The 20,694-nt window shown below is 40.3% G+C and overlaps 1 protein-coding gene and 1 long non-coding RNA gene across 41 annotated transcripts in view; one reads left to right on the forward strand and one right to left on the reverse strand.

Annotated features, from left to right (window-relative positions):
- LOC149525765 (uncharacterized) overlaps positions 1–20,694 on the reverse strand; it is a 121,122-nt gene that overhangs the window by 46,145 nt on the left and 54,283 nt on the right. For 19 of the 29 annotated variants that reach the window (XR_016348495.1, XR_016348494.1, XR_016348487.1 and 16 more), the window contains one exon: positions 18,523–18,663. The exons of 5 other annotated variants lie outside the window; for them this stretch is intronic. Coding sequence is in view for 2 of the 24 variants with exons in the window: in XM_089775488.1 (XP_089631614.1) it covers positions 5,123–5,232 (110 nt within the window). In the remaining 22 variants the exon portion in view is untranslated. Of the gene's footprint in view, positions 1–5,122; positions 5,356–18,522; positions 18,664–20,694 lie in introns of those variants that run through there. 5 more of the 29 variants (XR_016348483.1, XR_016348508.1, XR_016348502.1 and 2 more) reach the window with 1 other exon arrangement.
- LOC149525766 (uncharacterized) overlaps positions 5,421–20,694 on the forward strand; it is an 86,959-nt gene continuing 71,685 nt past the window's right edge. For 9 of the 12 annotated variants that reach the window (XR_016348512.1, XR_016348516.1, XR_016348515.1 and 6 more), the window contains exons 1-4: positions 5,421–5,556; positions 16,041–16,140; positions 18,535–18,741; positions 19,377–19,504. This is a non-coding gene — a long non-coding RNA (uncharacterized LOC149525766). The remainder of the gene's footprint in view (positions 5,557–16,040; positions 16,141–18,534; positions 18,742–19,376; positions 19,505–20,694) is intronic. The other 3 variants (XR_016348517.1, XR_016348519.1, XR_016348520.1) reach the window with 1 other exon arrangement.

Consider the following 20,694-nt stretch of genomic DNA (forward strand, 5'->3'; position numbering starts at 1 on the left):
TCAGGTAAAACTGAGATCATATCTTGATTTTGAATAAGTCTTCTTAGGAAATGCTTTACAGATGGATAGCAATTATTTTTCTATTTATCCATCATTTCTGTGTATACACAATAAACGGGGACATACTTGTATCCTAGATATGCTGAATTGCTAAATTTTAAAAACTATTCAGAATTAAAGAAAGATTTTGAAGTCTCTTCTAGTTTCTCTTTGTGAAAAGTCTTTTAAAAAGTACATCTACAATGAACTTTAATTAGACACAAATATTAGTCAATTAAAAATAGTCAAACTTACAACATAACTGAATTAAAAGTGAAGTTACATTAGCCACCTCCAGTCTTCATACAAAACAGATGGAAGTTGTCATACAAAAATAAATGAAGCTGAGAACTAAATTATTTGTCAGAATTATAGACCCATTAAATCTCTAATGTGTAGACCTACCCAAATGTTTCTTTTAGAAGAATTAGACCTTTTCAAAAATTACAACAAAGGGTTAAATAAATCAATACAGGCATTGATTTAAGTTATATTAAACAAAGATAGAAAGTTTAAACCAAGTCAATTCTTACCATCTCAGAAATATAGCATACCACACAAAATTATGAAAACATTTTTGTGATAATTTAGAGATAAAATAAAAAACATTCAAGTTTGATAGTCACTGTTTTAGTGCCTAATAAACAATTCTATAGAATTAAGTGCCAATAATTCACAAAATAAACAAAACTGCATACTAACTTTTTCATTTAGGTTTAAACTTAGACACCATTAATATCCCTGTTATTTGTCTCACCTTTCCTCCAGTGTTTGTAAATACTTTGCTAGTAATACATTTTTAAGATAAAAATAATAGTAGAATCAAAAATTAAATAACTTACCTATAAACTAGTGTGTAAATAATCACAGAAATGTAATAGACTATATATAAAAATAAAGTGATTTAGTTCAGCTTGGTCCAAACAAAAAAAATTAATATTGTTAATAAAAAGGTAATATTTTTTCTGACCACTAGATCTAGTAATAGATTATTAGATATTGCAAATATATACACAGAGAATATTTCCAAAATATATGTATATACTGTAAAAATATGCGATTTTGTTTTTTTAAAAGTTACTATAAAAATTCATTGTAATTTGGACAAAAAGCCTGAATTTTATTCCCTATAGCTTTCACAGATAATCAAAATAAGTCTAAGATGCTCTACCTTTGATACTTTGTGATGGAGTAATGAATATAGTTACTGAAATGACTAGTAACTGACTTATGCAGAGACCATAATTTTAAGTTTCCCAGTTCCTTTTAAATATAGTTTAATATTTCCTAGCTCAAATATTAAAAATAAGTTGCTACAAAAACAGTTACATCACTATTCTGCACATAAAATAGGAAGTGTCTGTGTGTGTGTGTATATATATATATATATTTCACACACACACACATACACACACAAAAATACTCCAGAATATTTTGATACACCTGTTAGGACAGTCTTATGAGATCCAATATAGACTACATAAATTTCCCCTGAGGTGTGTACCTATAGGCAGGTAGTGTAGTGTGTATACAGTTCAAGCACTATGTAACTATAAATTCTAATGTATGCAGATACAGAAAGTAACAATTAACTTGGGGTGTGAAAACTATTAAATTTAGAAATAAGTTTTCTTACTATTTCATGTGAAATACAAGAGGACGTTTAGATTCTATTAACCTAGCAAAAATAAAAAGACGACAGATGGTATATTCTAACTTTATCATCTAGCTAACAAGTTAATTAAAATAGTCTATTTCCAATGCAATACCACACAATATCAATAAAAGCTATCCACGTACTTCCAAATTTCTAGGAAATAGTCTTTTTTTATTAAAAAAAGTTCTCTCAATCTCCAATAGATTTTTACTTACCAAAGACAAACAAAAAATAACACTAGAAACTCCCTGTACCTCTTGGGAAGCTTCAGTGTAACTTCAGTTTTTAATAGGACAACTGAGCCTATCTGAAAAGTTTTTCTGAGACCCAAAATAATTGAACAAGCAATTTATAAAGATGATACCGATTATGTTTCATGATAAAATTATAAGCAATAATCAGCTCATAATTACCTAACTATAACTTTAGTTTATGGGTCTAATATAAATACATTTATATTAGAGCTACAAATCTATGAGAGACAATATCAAATTAAACTTTTCTAAGGCCAAGTAAACCTCAGTTAATGTTTGACATTTTAACTAAGGTGAAAAATGCAAGCAGTACTAGGAGGTGCAATTTAAACGAAGTGAATTTCTCAAATACATCAAATGAGTAAATCAAGTATCAGGAAGCCTATATAAATTACATAAATGTGCACTGTATACTGGTATCAGATTGCTTTCTTTCTCTTTTTAGCCACACCCACATTTATATCATTATAAAAATGAAAATGGTAAAATTCTGAAATAAAAAATAAAGCTAAAGGGAAATCATTGTTTGATGTAATTAAATTTCTATAATTAAAATATTTGTCATTATTATATGACTAAAACAAAGCTTTCTATATGTAGTCTATGTACTTGAATGTCAGAGAATGAAATAAAGTATACGCACCTGTACAATACTTACCTGTTCTGTTTTCTAAATTAAGTATGAGTCAGGACTGTTATTTTCTTGAAAGTGAAAGTCAGTGTTTATAAGTTTACTTCTAGTGCGGAATAATGTCAATCCGTACAAATTCTAATATGTTAAAAGTATTCACTCAGCTACAAAGAAACAGCTTTGTGCATATTTTTTCACAAAGTATTAAAAATGTTTCTTAAAACAGTTAAGTAGTAATCATGTGCCTCCAAAGAAATAAATGTTAACATGCAGTAAGGTAATATTAGTATCACAATTTAACAAATTAAGTCTTCAAAGCTAGAAATTTAAATTTAAAGATAAATTAGAGAAACTAAATAGACACTGAATAGACTGATTGCATATTGGATTTAAGAACTAAGAAAATGCCAGGGATCACAATAAGAATGTGTTCTTAAACTATTGTATTTCTGCCTTACACAGAAAATGACTAGAATCCAGCTAACATGTAGCCTTAAGGAGAAACACAAAACTTAACAAGCCTTCAGCCATGTACATAGAAATCCTTTGTACAGCACTTCTGCACCCCAACTCTTCTTGTACGTCCCTCTTCCTACGTTACTCTGTTAACTCATTATTTTCGGTGGAGAGGGTGCTAAATAAAACGCACACACTCTTGGCGTTAACCAGAGAGTGGATGGATGCGCGCGCGGGGGAAAGGGGAGGGGGTTAGAGGGAGAAACTGAGAAATCCTATGACCCAGTCCAATCTTCAAGCCCCAGTAATGCATGCACGCAGCCAATAAGGGGGACTGTATACTCGGTCCCAGTATTTTCTGAAGTGGCACATGAGGGTCCGATCCTGAATTCACTGCGCACCCAACACTGCCAGGGATTCACTGGAAGTTCTGGGTACTCCAGAAAAGCAGATTGGTGCCCAGGGATCTAGCAGGATTCGGGAAAATATTCACATGTCTTTCTGCATCTGAGAAAGGTTCAGACGGCCGAAAGCAAATGGGGAAGTAGGCAGAGGAATAAAAGTAGCGCTAGAAATTGTATCTGGGAAGGAGCCAGATGGTCTGCCTGTTTCTGAGCTTGCAGTGCTGTGCGTTAGCTTGTCTGCCCCCTGTACATTATTATCCCCCACACACTCCCACCAAGTAACCGCTGCAACAAAAAGACGTCTTTCTTGTGTGTGCGCAACTACGAAGTGAGCGCCCACGTCAAATCCAGTGCCGACAGGGTTAAATAGCGTCGTGGAGGAAAAGGCACAGTGTCACATATTATGTGTATGCAGTGGGGTAATCGCTCATCACGGACGCTGCGCGGGTGAGCACATTTCATATAACCATAAACACAAATACTCATAACCTAGAGGAGACCGTGAACTGCTGGCCACCGAAATCTGACAGAGGAACAGCCACTAAAAAAGAGCTAAGCCAATGACAAATAGCGACTTGGGTGACAAGAGACGGAGAATTTAGTAGGCGGAGAAGAGATGGTGAATGGCCACTTCTAATCACAGTATTAGGCTACGCTGCCTATGGGGCCGATAGTCACTCAGGTTTTGAGGGGTGGGATGGGGGAGGAGACGGCGAAAAGCACCTACAAATAACTGGCACAATTCAAATGGCCCCAAATGACGTTTTCCCTTTGAGCTCGGGAAGGAAAGTCGGGTGTTAATGCTAAAAAAAATTAACCATGTGTAATATTCAATTAAGAGCCCGTTGGCCCTTCATTAGCCAAAGGGGTGCAGATGATAAATGCGACAGCGTGCGGCAGCACAACCGTCACCCAGGGCCAGGTCCCTGTTAAAGGCGGCTTCGAGATCGTGACACGGGAAATTACGATCTTAAAAAAGTGGGAGGGTGAGGGAGCTCCGAGGCAGAGGAGTCAACCTGCCTTCATCGAAAGGAGACGAGGCTGGAGGGGTGGGGTGTGTGTGAAAAGGGGCTATTCGGGGGGCCCTAATCCGGGTTACAAGCCTTGGGGGCCGGGAGGCAAGAGGGAGGCTGTGAGCGAGGGGAGCCCTGCTGGCGGCTGCAGAAGAGGGGAACCAGCAATCGTTGCCTCCCGAGCGCTCTCGGGTCTGCCGCGCCATGCCCACGGCCACCGCCTGTCATGTCACGTCACGGGGGAGGCGCCCCAAAAGGGGGTTGGGAGGGCGCCCTCCGCTCGGGGTGCTCTGGGTGCCCAGTCTGCCCCTAACTTCCCTGCCCATCTCTGCGTGGGGCTGAGCCGCTCCCGCAGGCGAGGGGAGGGGCACGGGCGCTATCGCAGGCAGGGTCTCTGCCCGGGAGAGGCTGCCTTCAGCTGCCCTGCGGCGGGGGTTACCTGAGAGAGACAGACGCTCCGGGCCCCGATCCTCGCAGGCTCAGGAAAGACGGACAGTGGCGGAAAGGCTGAGCGAACGCCGCTACCATCGCCTTGCTCACCCCCACTGCTGCCTCCGGGGCCGGGATCCCCACCGCTCGCTCCCCGACAGGGTTTCGGGGGGGATATTTCCCGGAGGCGGGTCACGGATCGCCCGGTTCACCAGACAACACCCCCAATGGCCGCTTACCGCTTGTGCGGGCGCCTCCTCGGGCAGCGCGTACTTTTGGCGGCGGTCTGCGCCCAGCCCAGCGGCCCCGCCAGCTCCAGCTCCCCCGCAGCAGCGATGCGATCGGGCATCACTCGAAAATGGCGCCGAAAGCGCAGGGCTCTTCATTCAAATTCGTTAGAGCCAGCCCCGCTGCCCTGGGGCATGCCGGGAATGAAGGGGGGGCAGAGGGGGAGAGCCGCTCGCGCTGAGGCAGCGCTACAGACACCGCGCTGCTGTCAATACCGCCCCTCCCCCTCCCTGCTGGCGCGCGCTCCACCCCCCTCTCCGCTAGCGCGCGCTCCCGCGCTAGCAACCCAACCGCCGTTCATGGGGGGAGGGGGGAATGTCACCCAGAACCCTAGACTCTGGGGAGAGAGACAGTCATTCACCATCAGCCTTATGGACTTGTCAAGGTAAAGCGGGGAGGGGGAGTCGGGGGAGGGGAGGGACACTCAGAGAGAGGAAAAGGGCGGGGGGAGAGCAACATCGAGAAACTTAAGCGAACCCGATAATAAACGAGTCCATCCCTAAGCCCATTGCCAGTGCAGCGCCCGCGTTCCAGCCTCCCCTCTCCCCAGCCAGGCCACGCAGAAGTTTGAGGCTCTCAGAGTAACTCGCCCACATGGCACTGCTGGAGCCTGTGGGGCCCGATTCTGCCTTGGCCACAGCAGCTTCCCGAACTCATTTTACACCAGGCCTTGCATCTGGCCCAATTCCGCCCTCAAACACCTCCAGGCAACTCTCCCTGCAGAGGGGGGCAGCTGTGTGGGCAAGTCCCAGCAGGCAGCCTTGGGCCCAGAGTGCAGTAACTAGCCACTACAGAGACTACTCACTTTCAGTGTAGGCAAATTAAGATTTCCTTTGAAGGTGTTAGTTTTAACATTTAGCTTAGCAAGGGATATATCCTCTTTCATCATCAAGCCACTTCATTAAATCATGGTGAACCCACCTGTTAATTTGGTGAGTTTCACTGTCCCCATTTTACAGGTGGAGAAACTGAGATGGAGGCTGTGACATGGGGTTGTGGAGGAAGGCTATGTCAAGTGTGCTTGAGTTTTAGTCTCTGGTTCACGCTACTAGAGTACACTTAGGACTTGGCTTTTGACTGTTTAAGGACCCTTTCCTGTGAGAGACCCGTGGGCTTGCACAGAATCCATTGCAGCAGTACAGGCTAGCTTGCAGGGTCAGGGGTCAGGTCTAAAATGATAATTCTAATGTACAGTTATTATTGTAAGATACACAACTTTTCTTGAGGAAAAAAAGATAAAATAAACAAGGCCCTGATCCTGCAAACAATTATTTACTTATCTAACTTGAGGACAGATTTTCAAAGGTACTAATGGGAGTTAGATGCTCTACTCCATTGACTTATAATCTTTGAAAAATCTCTCCCTTCATGTATGTGAGTCCATGAAGTCCAGCAGGCATACTCACTACTCACACCATAAAGGTTTGTGGGCTCAGAGCCAAATATTTGTATTGATTTCACTGCTCACTTCTAGAACTGTATGGTCAAACCCATGCGATTCTGAAACTTCATAGTGAAACAGCAGTATAAAAATAACACATAAATAATCACATAATGAACATTACCATTATGTAGAGCAGGGGTGAGCAATAATTTTTGATGCACCGATTCATAGTCAAAACATAGTCACTCTAAGAATTTGGTAAGTGGTCAAAGACTGCACTCTTCTATATTAATGGAGGAGGAGGTACAGGATCTGGAATGGAGATTGGGTGCAGAAGCAAGCTTGGGGAAGGGTATTGGGGTTTAGGAGGAGGAAGTTTGGTCTAAGGAAGGAGTTGTGACCCTGGGACAAGAGAAGTTGCAGAGGGTTTGGATTGTGACCTTGGGCAGAGGGGGGAGCAGAGGCGATGGGATGCCAGATATAAGCTTTGGCTGGGAGGTGCTTACCCTAACTGGCTCCTGGCCAGCAACCCAGCAGGACCCTCAGGCAGGCTCCCTTCCTGCTGTACCTCTGCATGCTGCTCAAAGCGGCTATGTGTGTCTCTGTGCTGCACACCCTCTGGGGGCCACTTTGCACACTTCACACACCCACAAGCACGGCCCAGGTGGCTCTCATTGGCTGGTTTCTGGCCAGTGGAAGTTGTGAAATTATGTTGGCCGGGGGGGGAGGGGCATGGTGCAGAGATGCATGTGGGCCCAGCAGCCAGCTCTTTTAAGTGACATGTGGAGGCCTGGGAGGCAGGGGGCCTGTTTTAAGATCCTGCGGGGCCATGGGATGTTGACAGCCAGAGGATTGTGGCGACCTGGTTCTGAAGGTTTGGTAGGTTGATCCAGTTGGCAGACTGTATTTTGCCTGCCCCTGATGTAAAGAGATCTGAAGAAGAGCTCTTTGTAAGCTCAAAATCCTCTTTCTTTCATCAACAGAAGCTGGTCTAATAAATGATACTACAGGTTGGACTTCCCTGGTCCGGCACCCTCAGGATCTGACTGGTCCTGGATGATGGATTTTGCCAGACCAGGGAAGGTCATTTTTGGATCCCTGCCACCGGTCCCTCTGGCCTGGCTGCTGGCCTCCCAGCCGGCTCCCCACCTTCTAGTGGCCCTGCCGACCCACTGAGCAGCCATCACTGCCGTGGCTCAGCCAGGCAGCCCGGCGGTGGAGCTCCAGGTAGCTGTGCATGCCAGGGCTCCATGAGCAGCTCTGGGGAGCCCCGACTTCGCTGGGCAGCCTTGCTGCCATGTGCTGGGTGGCTCCGCAGTCAGCTTCCTGTACGTATCCCACTGTCCTGCCTGCCCCGCAGCAATCTGGCCCTCCACCAGGACTCTCTGGTTGTACAACATCCATGCCAACCTGTAACTCTCCTATTTTGTTTCTCTAATATCCTGGGACCAACATGACTACAACAACATTGCATTCATTGATATTCTTTTTTAAATGTATTACATTGTCCTTCAAACTTAGTGGAAATATTATACACCTCAATTTAAAAGTGATTTTTAATCATTTATATTCTTTCCCTCAAAAATTATCTTTGAAACAAGTTCTCAATAAGAACTAGCCACCTAAGTGGAGTTTAACTATTTTAAATGGTTTGTTCAAAAGTAAACAATCATTAAATAGCAGAAAGACACATATATTTTCATCCTAATTTACTAAAAGAAAGTCAAACTTTCAAAAAAATGCCTTTGAATGAGATAGTGTCATGAATTTCAGTTGAAAGAAAAATTTCTGAATGTTATGAGCATACATTGGAAGTCTCAATGAAAGCAGGGAAAGAAAAACTATAGTACTGGCTGTACCATTTGTATGTATTTAGGTTATATACACAGATTCATAGTCAAAACATACTAGATATTTTTCTATGAATAACCATTTTTAAACTATAATGCAAAAACAGTATATAAGGAAAAGGTGTAGCATGGAGCTCTGACAGCTTACACAACAGGTTGTAATTGCTCTGGTCAATAGTGTGATGTCAATATGGTGTTGTCATAATCTCACTTTAGCTACACCAAGATTGTAGCTAAAATGAGATTTTGTATTCTCAATGTCTAATCATTGCACTCAGATTTAGACTCCAAACTTAGGCCCATATCATGTAAAGATTTTATGCCCATAGCTAACCTTATGCATACTGAGTAGTCCCACTGACTTGAATATTGATATACTTTGTATATCAAGGTATATCAGTACTGAAAGTATATCAATATTCAAGTCAATGGGACTACTCAGATTGCGTAAGATAAACTATGGGCATAAAATCAAGATCAATATCAGGGCCATAGGAGAATTCTGGGACAATCTGAAGCTGATTTTAATAAATTTGACAGCATCTCTTCAACAAGGCCAGAAGCATAATAATTTGTTTCATGTTGAAGGGCCTATTCAGCTGGTAAAGCAGAATCCAAACCATACATTTATTTATCTTTGATCTAGTTTTCTCAAATAGAAGATCTTGAAAACTAAATGTATGGTGGTATATCTTTCAAAACTGATTAAAATAATTAATACCAACATAACTGATTCAGCTATAAGTTTTTGAGGGTGAGTTCCTTAAAACCAATGCAAATACTGATAAATAATAAATCAGTTACAATAGATATTTTTATATATCTGATATATACTAATGTACTACTTCAATTTGCTACATTATTTCATATAAAGGCAGAAATGTCATTTGAAACTTTTAGAAAAATAAACACTTCCTGAAATTTTCTCTTTTTGGCTTTTTTTTGTCTCTCTTTAACATAGCATTTCAATCTATAAGACAGAAATACAGTCATTCACTAGTAGCTCACTATATATCAAATTTAAGCTAACTAGTGAATTTTACATTTAAAAATATTTTAATTATTATTTATAACTCAACAGATCCACACAAATAGAAACCAGTGGAAGGTGTCTTGATTTCTTAACTACTTCAGTTAATCTCAATTGTGGTATTGAATCAAATATTGTACAATTACAATGATTTAAATATCAAAATTGTTAACTACTTATCTGCTGATCACAGCATATAAGAAAGGAAAGGGGGGGATCATATTATGAAGATCTGTGCAATGTGTGCACAGTGAGTGATGTTTTTGGTGTCACAAATGAGAGGCATTTTGGAAAGTATCACCACTCCAGCCATCTGACCAGTGAAGCTAAAGGTCAGAAGGAAGAACAGAGCCTGGAGTGGGAGGCTTGGAGGCCTGCCAAAGGAAAGCCAATCCCCAAATCCTCACGTTGAGCAGCCCAGGTCTCCCTAGATCAGCTGGAGCCTGGTTTATAGTGGGTGGTGAATGTCAGACAAAACAGCTTCTTCTCTGGATACAATGGATTCCTTAGTTGGATGCTGTCTGCAGACTCAGATGCACATTATAGCATTAATTACTCTTGGTGTGTCCACAACCATTATGGTTAGAGGCTTTTATTTAAAATGAATGTTGGGATTCTGCCATTATCACAGGGTCTTAGATCAGTGGTGGGCAAATACCGGGCCATGAGCTGGATCCGGTTTGCCAGGGTTAGTACCTGGCAGGCCAATGCTGCAATATTTACCTGTGCTTCTGCAGGTACTAGCCATTGCAGCTCTCACTGGCCGCAGATCACAGTTCCTGGCCAATGGGAGCAGTGGGAAGCAGCATTCCGATCTGCGGGGCTTCCTGCAGCTCCCATTGGCTAGGAATGGCGATCCACAGCCAACAGAAACTGCAATCGCCTGTATCTGAGGAAGTACAGGTAAATACAGAGCATGTATGATCAGCTTTGAACACATGCACAATCTGTTGTGTGGCATCTTATTATTTCCTTGGGTTGTGAGTGGAGTTTGGGGGGGTTCTTCTCTCTCCCAATTTGAGCCCTGTCTTGCCCAACTTGTCCTTCTATGTATGTTCCATACTAAACCTCCAACTTCAATGAAAAATCTTCTGTACCTCTCTCCAGATTTACTTTCTTATCAGGTCTCTTTCAGATTTGATAATATAAGTGGAAGTTTCAATCTGACCATTGTAGTCACTTTAGCTTGCTGCATGCTATCCTAGTCCTCTTACCACATATCCTCTGCTTCCTACTATAGCCATCTCGTCTTCAGCCTACTTTGTAAATTTAGGACCCATAACTCTTCACAGTTGCAGGTTCACTTGTTATTATAGCAGTGATGGAGGCTGTATTGTAGAAAAGACTTTGGTATACCACATCTACCATTGTTACTGCTAGCTTTGCAGTGTTGGTGAATTAAAGGTCCTAAATCCACCGTTGTGGATACAATCAGTGGAACTTGCCATGATAATACACAGTACACTGAGTAAAAAAGGTTTGCAAGACTGAGAAGTACATCTCTTTTGTAGACCTTCTTGCAAGTATTTTTTTTACTGTGCCCCACCTTTGAACTCTGAATAGCCAACCCTCAGTTTTGTTTTTCAGTCTTCTTACTGTCATGATTATCTTAAGATAACTATGAGCCTTACAGGCAAGAAAGGCTAGATATACTATATTTCCTTTAAGCCCCCTAACATAGATCCTTAAATAGCTAGAAAGCCTACACAGAGTAATGAAGCACAACTTCTTTTGGTGGGATTAAATAAAGTGAGATGTTACTGAGCTTTGATTCTATAGTAACATATTGATAAACCAAATGTTGCCAGATTTTAAATATCAATATGCTTGCTGTTTTAATATGTTGTTAATTTAGCTCTTCTGAAAGGTACTAGTTTGGCTTTTGTTGAAACTGAAGCCCTATATTTATTCATACTAGTTTCAGAGGGGCAGTGGCACAGCTAACTTCACAGTGCTCTGCCAGTGAGCTTCAACCTGAACTGAAGGGAAAACATTTAATAGTGATAAAGAAGTTTACTCTCCATGACTATTCAGTTCTTTCACTGGATGTTTTATTTTAGGAGTGATAGAACTTAGATATTCAGCAGAGGTCCAGAATAGGGATATTAAATATCGGTTAATTGAATAGTCGAGTAACCTCATGAATTTTTATCAGTTAGATGACTATTCTATATTCCCCAAGGGTGGGGCCAGCAGTCAGTGCGCTCCAGCCTCACCCCTGAGAAACCCCCTGTCACTCTGCACTGCTGCCTCTGTATCAGGGGCAATGGTGTGGGGTGCCAAGTGGGAGCTGGTCCGCAAGGGGAGCCCATTTAAAAACCAGCTCCCCTTGCAGACCGGCTGCCTGTTGTCCTTCTTCTCCTGCCTCTAATAAAGAGGCAGCAGCGCAGGATGGCAGCAGCCCCTGTCTGGGGGCTGGGGTCTGAGCTCCCAGACCTGGCGCGAGCCGGAACTGAGCCAGGCTGCCTGGCTCCTAATACACTTTAAATGCAGAGCTGCAGTGGAGGTAGGTCCCAGACTGATTGCTGGCTAGCCTGCTAAAAATTTACTAGCAAAGAGGTGGAGAGGGGAAATGTGCGTAGTCTGTAGCAGTATTTCTCAATCTTTTTTTTATAAAGTACTCCTTTTTCCAAATAAATAAATAAATAAATTGTAAGTACTCCCTTAAAAAAAAAAAGATAAGTACCCCCAGTACCTACAGTTTTCACACTCACAATGTTTTTTTCTACCATTGCAACACATTTGTTTAAACAACTTAATTGTAGCAGAGCAGGCGATGAAATTTTTCGGTGTAAAAAGTACAAAAATAATAAAGCGCTGTAAAACTTAAAATAAAAATTCAGTTTTCTCCAAATTTCAGTTGTGTTGATGTACCCCCAGACACCTCTCGAGTACCCCTTACAGTACTCGTACCACTGGTTGAGAAACACTGGTCTATAGCATTAACCTATAAGCTTTTGCTAATAGGTTAATCAACTACACTGTTACATTGTTAGTCCAGGAGTGGGGGAAACTCTCTACAACTGGATGGGCCACCAGCACTTGGACTGTAGCCCAGTCCCTGTTTCAATCCTTTCCCCCAAGGCTCCACTCCTGTGCTTCCTCTTCTCCCTGACAGCCTATCCCTGCTTTCTTCTTTCTCCCCCATATCCATTGTCACTTGCCCTTGGGCCCATTAAAAAGTGGAAGGGCATAGCTCTCCCATTTTTTAATGACTCCACATTCTGGCATTATTGAAGTAGTCTCCAAAGTGTGGGTGCATGGTAGGGCCCAAGCCAAGCCAACCTCCAGCCCATCTCTGGCCCCAGTCCAGTTCTGCCCCCATTCCCTTTCTGTCCCCATGCCAACTCTGCCTCTAGCCTTACTTCTGCCTTTATCCACAAGCTCCTCTGCTAAGCTAACTGTGCAATAATGTGTTGGGGGGGGGGGGGCAGAGGAAAGTACAGACTCATTCCATTACTGGTAAGGGGGCATGGCAGGAAAAGTTTGAGCACTGCAGATGTAGAGAATGATAGTCTCCAGGATCATTTTTTCTTCCTATTTTTGAAAATAGATATCATAACTGTTTTTCTTAGTCTTTTGTAACTTGCCCAGTTGTTCATGACTTTGCAAAAATAATTGTTGGTGATACAGTAACTTTTTCAGATAAATCCCTTAATACCAATTTTAGGCCCTATTCCTTAGAGCCCTGCAAATCTGCAGATAGCCACTTTATATCCACAGGTATCCACATCCAGTTCATTTTTGCAGCTATGGATGCGGATACAAAATTTTGTATCTGTGCAGGGCTCTATTGATCTTGCAGACACACATGTGCTTAACCTTTTGCATGAGTAGTCTCATCAGTAGAATGGCTCACATGAAAGCACTGGACTCTTGAACTCTGTATGGATGAATCCACGCATCTGAATGGAATACCACTGAAATTAATACAGCATTGGAACTTGTAATGTAAACTCTTTGTCCAGCATTTACTTATTTGATTTTTTGCCACTGAATCTGTTTCCTCCAAGCCTGGCTTGAAGTTCAACTGTTTCTCTAATTTCTCATTTCTGATATGCAGCCTGTAGAGCCTCAGAACATAAATCAACTTTTATTAAGCACCACAATATCTCTGTGAAGAGTACTGTTTTATTATACCTATTTTACCGATGGGTAAAAAAAGGCATAGGAAGATTATGTGAATAGCCCAAAATCATAAGAAAGGGGCAGAGTAGGAATAGAATTTGAGAGTTAATCCTTCACTCTGCCCCTGTATAAAATATTGAAATGTGTTTTGTATTTTTGCATTTATTTTAAGTATATTGTGTTTTTGTTATATGTATGTATGTATGTATTTATTTATTTAGCAGATTAATAGCCTGTTTTTTCCATTTTTGGATATGTTTCAGAATATTTCATCCATTTGTGTGCATTACTCCAGAACAGCATACCTCCAGCAGTAAGCCTGGTACTGCTCCACAGTTTTAAATTGATTAGGAAAGATGTGAAAATGATGATGAGAGGCTGAAAAATAAGGAGCAGTGTGCTATGTTTCAAGATTTTTTTTTTAGTCTAATTCAATGACTATATAAAGATGCTTTTCCCCCTTGTCTTGCTGGTGGAGAACAGTTTTAAACAGTGGTATGCAAAATGTGGTTCATAGGCTCCAATACAGGTGATGGACAGAGATAACAAGTAACCTTTAGAATAGTGATAATGTTCCAGATTATTTTTCATATACTTATGAGATATCATTTTTGTGTCTTCTCTTTCTCTATGGTAGCAGTATCATAGAGTGAAGCGTAATGGAGAGCACTGCCTTCTTGGCTGCTTTCATGATTTCCACAACTCCTTCTATCTCTGTGGTCCTGTTACCATAGAGATAGTAATATTGGAAAGATTAACCCTCTCCCAGCTAATTACACGATCTGTTTTGGAAGTGCAAGCTGGCACAGAGGATTGTGAGTCTCCTATTTTAAGAGTTAAGGCTGAAACCCTGTGACAAGAAATTTCTTTAGTATTAATGATATTAATGATATCACTGAATTAAATTATCTTTTACCAGAGGTAACTGCTGTGTTACAGTATATTCATTATATTAAAAAGAAGTTTTTATTTTTATATTTAAACCAAACAGAGACCAGGCAGTGATCCAACCTTTATACTCAAAGCATAAAGAAATAATCAGAAACAAATTTGTTTTTTTATGTGGATTTCACAGTTTGTTTCTTTTTTCTTTGTCAGTCCTTTTTCCTCTGGTTTTCATGAGACCAGATTCAGTAAAACTCTTAAATATGTGTACAACTTTAAGCACATACATAATCACATACTGCTTCAGCAAAGCTCTTAAGACTGTGCTCAAGTCACATGTTGATTTCAGTGGGACTTAAGCATAGGTGTAGAATTACTTATATGCTTAAAGTTAAGCACGTGTTTAAGGGCGAGATTTTCAAAAGCTCTGAGATTTGACCTTTCTCACTTCAGTGGGAGCAGTTAGGTCAGCACTGAGTGCTTTTGAAAATCCCACCCCAAATACTTTGCTGAATTAGGGCCTTTGTTTCTTCTTTTGTTCCATCTCTTTTTCTCTCTTTCACTCACTTTCACTTCCCTGACACTTCTCACACAACCTGTTTCCCACTAACTTTTCCTCTTTCACTCAACTTCATATTAACCTTTCCTTAAGGACTATCCCTTGCCTTTCTTCCCTTACGGGAGTTGTGTGGCTATCACTATACTTTCTTCAGTTGGTGCCCTTTTCACTGATTGTCTAAAATCTAATTGCCATAGAACCTTTTGATTTGTATTCTGTCTCTTCTGCTAAAGAAACACAAGCCATCACGTGATCCCTCTCCTGTCATCCATTTCCAGCCTCTGACAAACAGAGGCTAGAGATACCTTTCCCACCCATCCTGGCTAATAGACATTGATGGACCTAACCTCCATGAATTTATCTAATTCTTTTTATCTAGAATTAGGAGTCACCAAATGAAATTAATAGGTAGCAGGTTTAAAACGAACAAAAGGAAGTTTTTCTTCACACAGCGCACAGTCAACCTATGGAACTCCTTGCCAGAGGAGGTTGTGAAGACCAGGTCTTTAAGAGGGTTCATGAAAGAATTACATACATTCATAGAAGTTAAGTCCATCAATGGCTATTAGCCAGGAGGAGTAGGAATGGTGTTCATAGCCTGTTTTTCAGAGGCTGGAAATGGATGACAAGAGAGGGACCATTTGATGATTACCCATTCTGTTCACTCCCTTTGGGGCATCTGGCATTGGCACTGTTAAAAGACAGGATACTGGGCAAGATGGACCTTTGGTCTGACCCTGTATGGATGTTCTTATGTTCTAAGCCTGGTAAAGTCCTGGTCTTCACAATATCCTCTGGCAACAAGTTCCACAAAGAATTCCAAAAAAGTTTTGCTACAGCAGAATAGTGTGGAATAGTGAGGAAAAGAATATCAATGCAACGAAGCAGGATATAAAAGTTATTTCACATAAATGCTATTTCTAGGTAGACAGAAAAATTTCTGGAGGTTGTTTAATACCATTGTCTTCTTAAAAAATCAATACACATTGAAAATATTTCATTGAATGAATGTGTATCACTGAACTTTTTTTAGGTCTGGGGAGAGGCCGAGTGGGAATGGAAAAAAAGCTAAAAGTTACAGAGAATGGGGTGAAGTGCTGTGCATCATAAAGGCCTGTTAACTGCAGTCTTGGGTGAGTATCAAAAAAAGGTAATCTGCAATGCACTCTTATTATATTGCACCTTCGTGAAGGGATATATAATTAGGACCCTGTATACTCTTTTGCACTGAAGATCAAATTCTGAAAAACAATCCGCAAAGGCTTTGGATTAATGTATTCTATCAGTATGTAATATCTTTCATTCTAATCCCCTAATCATGCCACAAAAACACACATCTGTGTCTCATCATTGAAAACACTAATTGACACAAAATTGATTGATTTTTTTTTAACAATTATTTTTGAGAATGGTTTTTTTTTTGTTATAGTTTCCAGATGGCCCAGCTCCAATCCTAGCCATTGGCTCTCATGGTATTTTCTTAGAAGCATGACTTCAAACCACCTTCTTTCTGTCTGTCAGAGAAGAAGGGCTTGTAGCTGGCTTCAGTGTTTCATCTTCCTGGTTCCCTAGGCCTTGATTGCTGTTCTGGTCTCTATGCTGTCAAGCTCACCAAGCTATACTTTTGGCTCTATCCACTCACTGAACAGCAAATTGGACTTCAGCTCTTTGACATACTCTGCTGTCTAGCTCCATGAAACAGTGTAGGAAGCATGCCCTATAATTCACTTAATCACCTCTTTTTAGGGAAAGACGGGGAGTAAGAATTAGGCAGATAGCAGGGCAATGAGACAAACAACAGAATTTTGGGTGGCTGTCTGCAGCAATATACCAAACTTCTTGTTAACTTGGGAAAATGCCAAATTCCATGGCTGCAAAATCATATAATCCCCCAGGGGCTCTGACTGCAAGGAATAGGGTACATCACACCTCACAGAGCTATTGTTTCAGGTTCTTTGCAGGTTCAATCAGGAAACATTGCATTAGTTTACATTCATTTGATGTTTTTGAAACTGTCTCTACAACCATGAGGATTAGAAATAAGTTCAAGATTTCACCCACAGTTTCTTAAAATGGAAGTTCAGATTCTGTACCATAATTTTGCGGAAAAGAGTGAATTCCTGAGCCATAGAATCACAGAATATCCAGGGCTTTGCATATAACATTATTGAATTAAAAAATACCCCTCCTTATCAAGGTGATCAGTCTTAAATTTGGCACATGCTTTCTGAGGTGTAGATTTAATTTTTAAGAAATTTGCCTCTCTGCACCAATTAAAAAACCTAGCCACCTTTTAAAAACTAGAGTTTCATGTCTTCAAGTCCCATTTAAGAGCCAAATTGCCTTAAATCCAAGATGCTGGATTCGCTGGAATTGTGAAAGTGGGCACACATTTTATCTGCTTCACTGCTCACTTACAGGAGCGATGGCAGGGAATAGAAAATGTTGATATCTTTGGACTCTGATCTCTGTAGAACACAGGATTCTTGTCAGTTTAATTTTTTTGCCTTCTCACAGAATAGAGCCAGGAGAATAACAGATCGATAGTATGGTATCTGTGATTCCAACAGAATTGTGTCCTGTATTTATATTTGGTTCTAATTTATCAGCTGGTTTCTTAAGTCTTGCAACCTTTGTTTTTAAGAACTGCTAATTACTTCTGTATTTGTGCATGTTTAAAAAGAGGAGAAACCTTTCTCTCTGTAAGTTTCTAGGAGTGGAAGACTAGATTCATGATGCTATTGACAAGTGTCCCTTGTCTAGGGCCACCAGTTAAATGTTATTTCATGGTGTCCTTTACAAACCTGTTTTTAAAGAGTTTGTAGTTTGTATATAAAAACTTGATCACTGTTGACGTTCCCCTGAAAGGACTCAACCTAGAAATGTTCTTTTTTTAAAAAAAAATCTGAATGTAAGTTCTGTGTGAACAGGGAATGAGAGATGTTTATTTGTTTAAAATGACTTTTTGCACTTCCTGTATCTTAAAACATCTTTGATTTAAAAGCTTAATTTTAGCAAATAATCAACATCACTTTGTTTTCATAAGATTTTTTGTTTCAAAAGGCCAACAAATTTAACTTTAAAAATGGCTAGTGCTAAACTGATTTTCATGACAATTTTATTACATATTTTCTAAGGCCTTGATCTTGGAATCTGCTTGACAGCCAGACCCCTGAACCAACATGCAGCCCACTGGATTCTTTGGAACTCCAGGCTGGCTCAGGGGTCTGCCCACCTAGTTCATCTTCCAGACTCAGACCCTAGATAGGTATTTTCACAATAAGCCTAAGAAACCAGAACCATTAATGATTAAGATGTGTTAAAATATGTTTAAATATATATTTGTACCATATAACAGTAAAAATTTCTTGAATGTTAAAGAATAGCCTTAGGATTTTTTCAAGCCAATAATTAAAAATACTAAAAGTGACATGCAAATGAAAAAAATCCTAAATACTACACTTAGGCTGTAAGAAGACATAAGAGCACATTAATAATTTTTTTTATCTCCTTACCAATGTTTACAGGTGTGTAAAGGAGCAGCCCCTTGTTTTGTTATTTTCATTTCCACACATAAGCCTAGATTTCGCAGTCAACTCTGCCTTGGTGCGACCCTCTTGCAGTCAGTAAGGCTTCTCTCTGAGGCTGGGTTCTACCTGTGGGAAGTCAATTGCATGATGGAGGCCCTACTGTGACTCACAAGGTGCTTTCCAGAGCTTGTCTACCGAGATAATGTAAGTCCTGTTTTTCCCCCCAGATTTGTTTTCTTTTATGTGCCAAAGAGTATTGTTTAGGGTAGTTTTAACTTTGTGGTAAAATATGACTTTGAGGGTAATCTCATTTATACATACCTTTCTAATTATGTTTTGTTTGCAGTGCTTCAGGCAAATTATATATTACTTTTCTCAAAACATGAAAAAATCACTAAGATTTTTGTGACTATTAAGTCAGAAGATCAGAACATTTTACTCTAAGCAGGCTGAAATTGTTGATTTTTCCAGTAGTTTGTAATATGTCAGTATTTAGGGACTATGGGTAAAAATGAGAATTTGGAAATTTGAGTTATGTATTCAAGAAAATCTCATTTAGCTTATTGTTAGAAAATAGCTCTAGGACATCTACCAGGGATTTCATTATTTTCTGGATAATTTACCATCTAAATGTGGGATATAGAAGTATTGCTTCTAAATATAAAAATGTGAATTTGTTTCTCTTCTCACAAATACTGAATCTGTTTCTTTTTCTAGACATACTCCGTCTCTCAGTCTTTCTGAAATATAGAAAATAATTCTGAGAAAAACTGATTACCCTAGTAGCTATGGTACCAAAATTTACTAATGTAATTGTTTTCTCTTTGGTTTGCATACAGGAATTTTAATAAATGTGCACTTGCACTACATATCTTTGTGAAACTTGGTTAAAGTAAACAAAACTAATCTGGAATTCTGAGTGAACTCCATCAGGTATGCTGATTAAACTGTAAACTACTTGAAGCAGGTACTGTATTTTTTATGATGCCTATCATCCACTTAGTGCTTAATAAATAATAATATTACAATGTCATATGCCACTGTATTCACATAAGAGTCATTGCAAATATCTATATCTGAATTGCGGAGGAAGTGCTCTCCCCGTAATTGTGGGTACAATCATTACCAAGACTCCTGCTTTTATGCTTAAAAGAGCAGACACTCTGTGTGAGTGTTCTTGTGTAACTGATTATATTGTAATACTGGCACCTATGGTGAAATTCTTTATTTCTTTGCTGCTACTCAACAGCCAGCAGAATGTATTGAAAGAAGTTCCATTCAATCAGAGAAGAGCGAGAAAGTGATAAGAGTATTGGAATAAGAAATGTAATGGTGTATACTGTCCCTTTAAACTTAGAGGAAGGCCAGAAAACCCTATTCCAGGAACACTGGGATAAACAAAGTCTCAGGAAATGGTAGAAGCTGGAAGACAGAAAGTGGTTCTGGGGAATTAGTAGTTGGATGACGGTGAGAAACCCAGGACACTGTCTCTTCAAGGGCGCAAGAGCTGGTGCTCTATATTGTAGAATGGGCCAGGGTCCCCTCTTTCCGACCAATGTGAGGAGCTCTGTGCAGGAGAGTATTATATGTGCAGCTTTCCCCCTCGGAACAGGGGAAATTCTGATAAGAGAAGAAAGTCAAATCTAGAAGTCTGAGCTTCTACTGGGGAGGGCTAGGAGTGGCAGCTTTTTGAAGATCAGACTGGGGAAGAGAAAAGAGCTTTGTGTGTGGTAGAAGAGCCTGAGCTAAATGTGAACTTTTGGGTTGTAATGGATTTTATTTTGAGGACTTTGGTGGTTGTTTTAAGCTGTTTATATTATTTAACCAATTCCAAATAGGAGGGTGGTAGAAGCATGAGAGAGATTGTGCAAGTCTTAAGGGGCCCTGAAGAGAGACGTTAGGCCATAGCAGAGACTCTGCTGGCCACAAAGGGGTGATCAGGAATTGGCTGCCTTGTACAAGCACATTCTATATTATTTGTGAATGATGGTAGAGAAGGGGTAGGGTGAGAAGGTCTAAAGAAAGCATATGTGAGAGTAGGACTAGTTCCCCCTTTTCCCCTTCTGGGCAAAGAGCAGAGAAGCAGGAATAGGTATGTGACAGGAGTATTGGAGAAGGGAAAGTTGAAGAAAGAGACAGGGAAAAATGAAGAAATCA

The sequence above is a fragment of the Pelodiscus sinensis genome, chromosome 1, assembly GCF_052426305.1.
Source record: "Pelodiscus sinensis isolate ZL-2025 chromosome 1, ASM5242630v1, whole genome shotgun sequence".
In the NCBI taxonomy this organism is placed as follows: Eukaryota; Metazoa; Chordata; order Testudines; family Trionychidae; genus Pelodiscus; species Pelodiscus sinensis.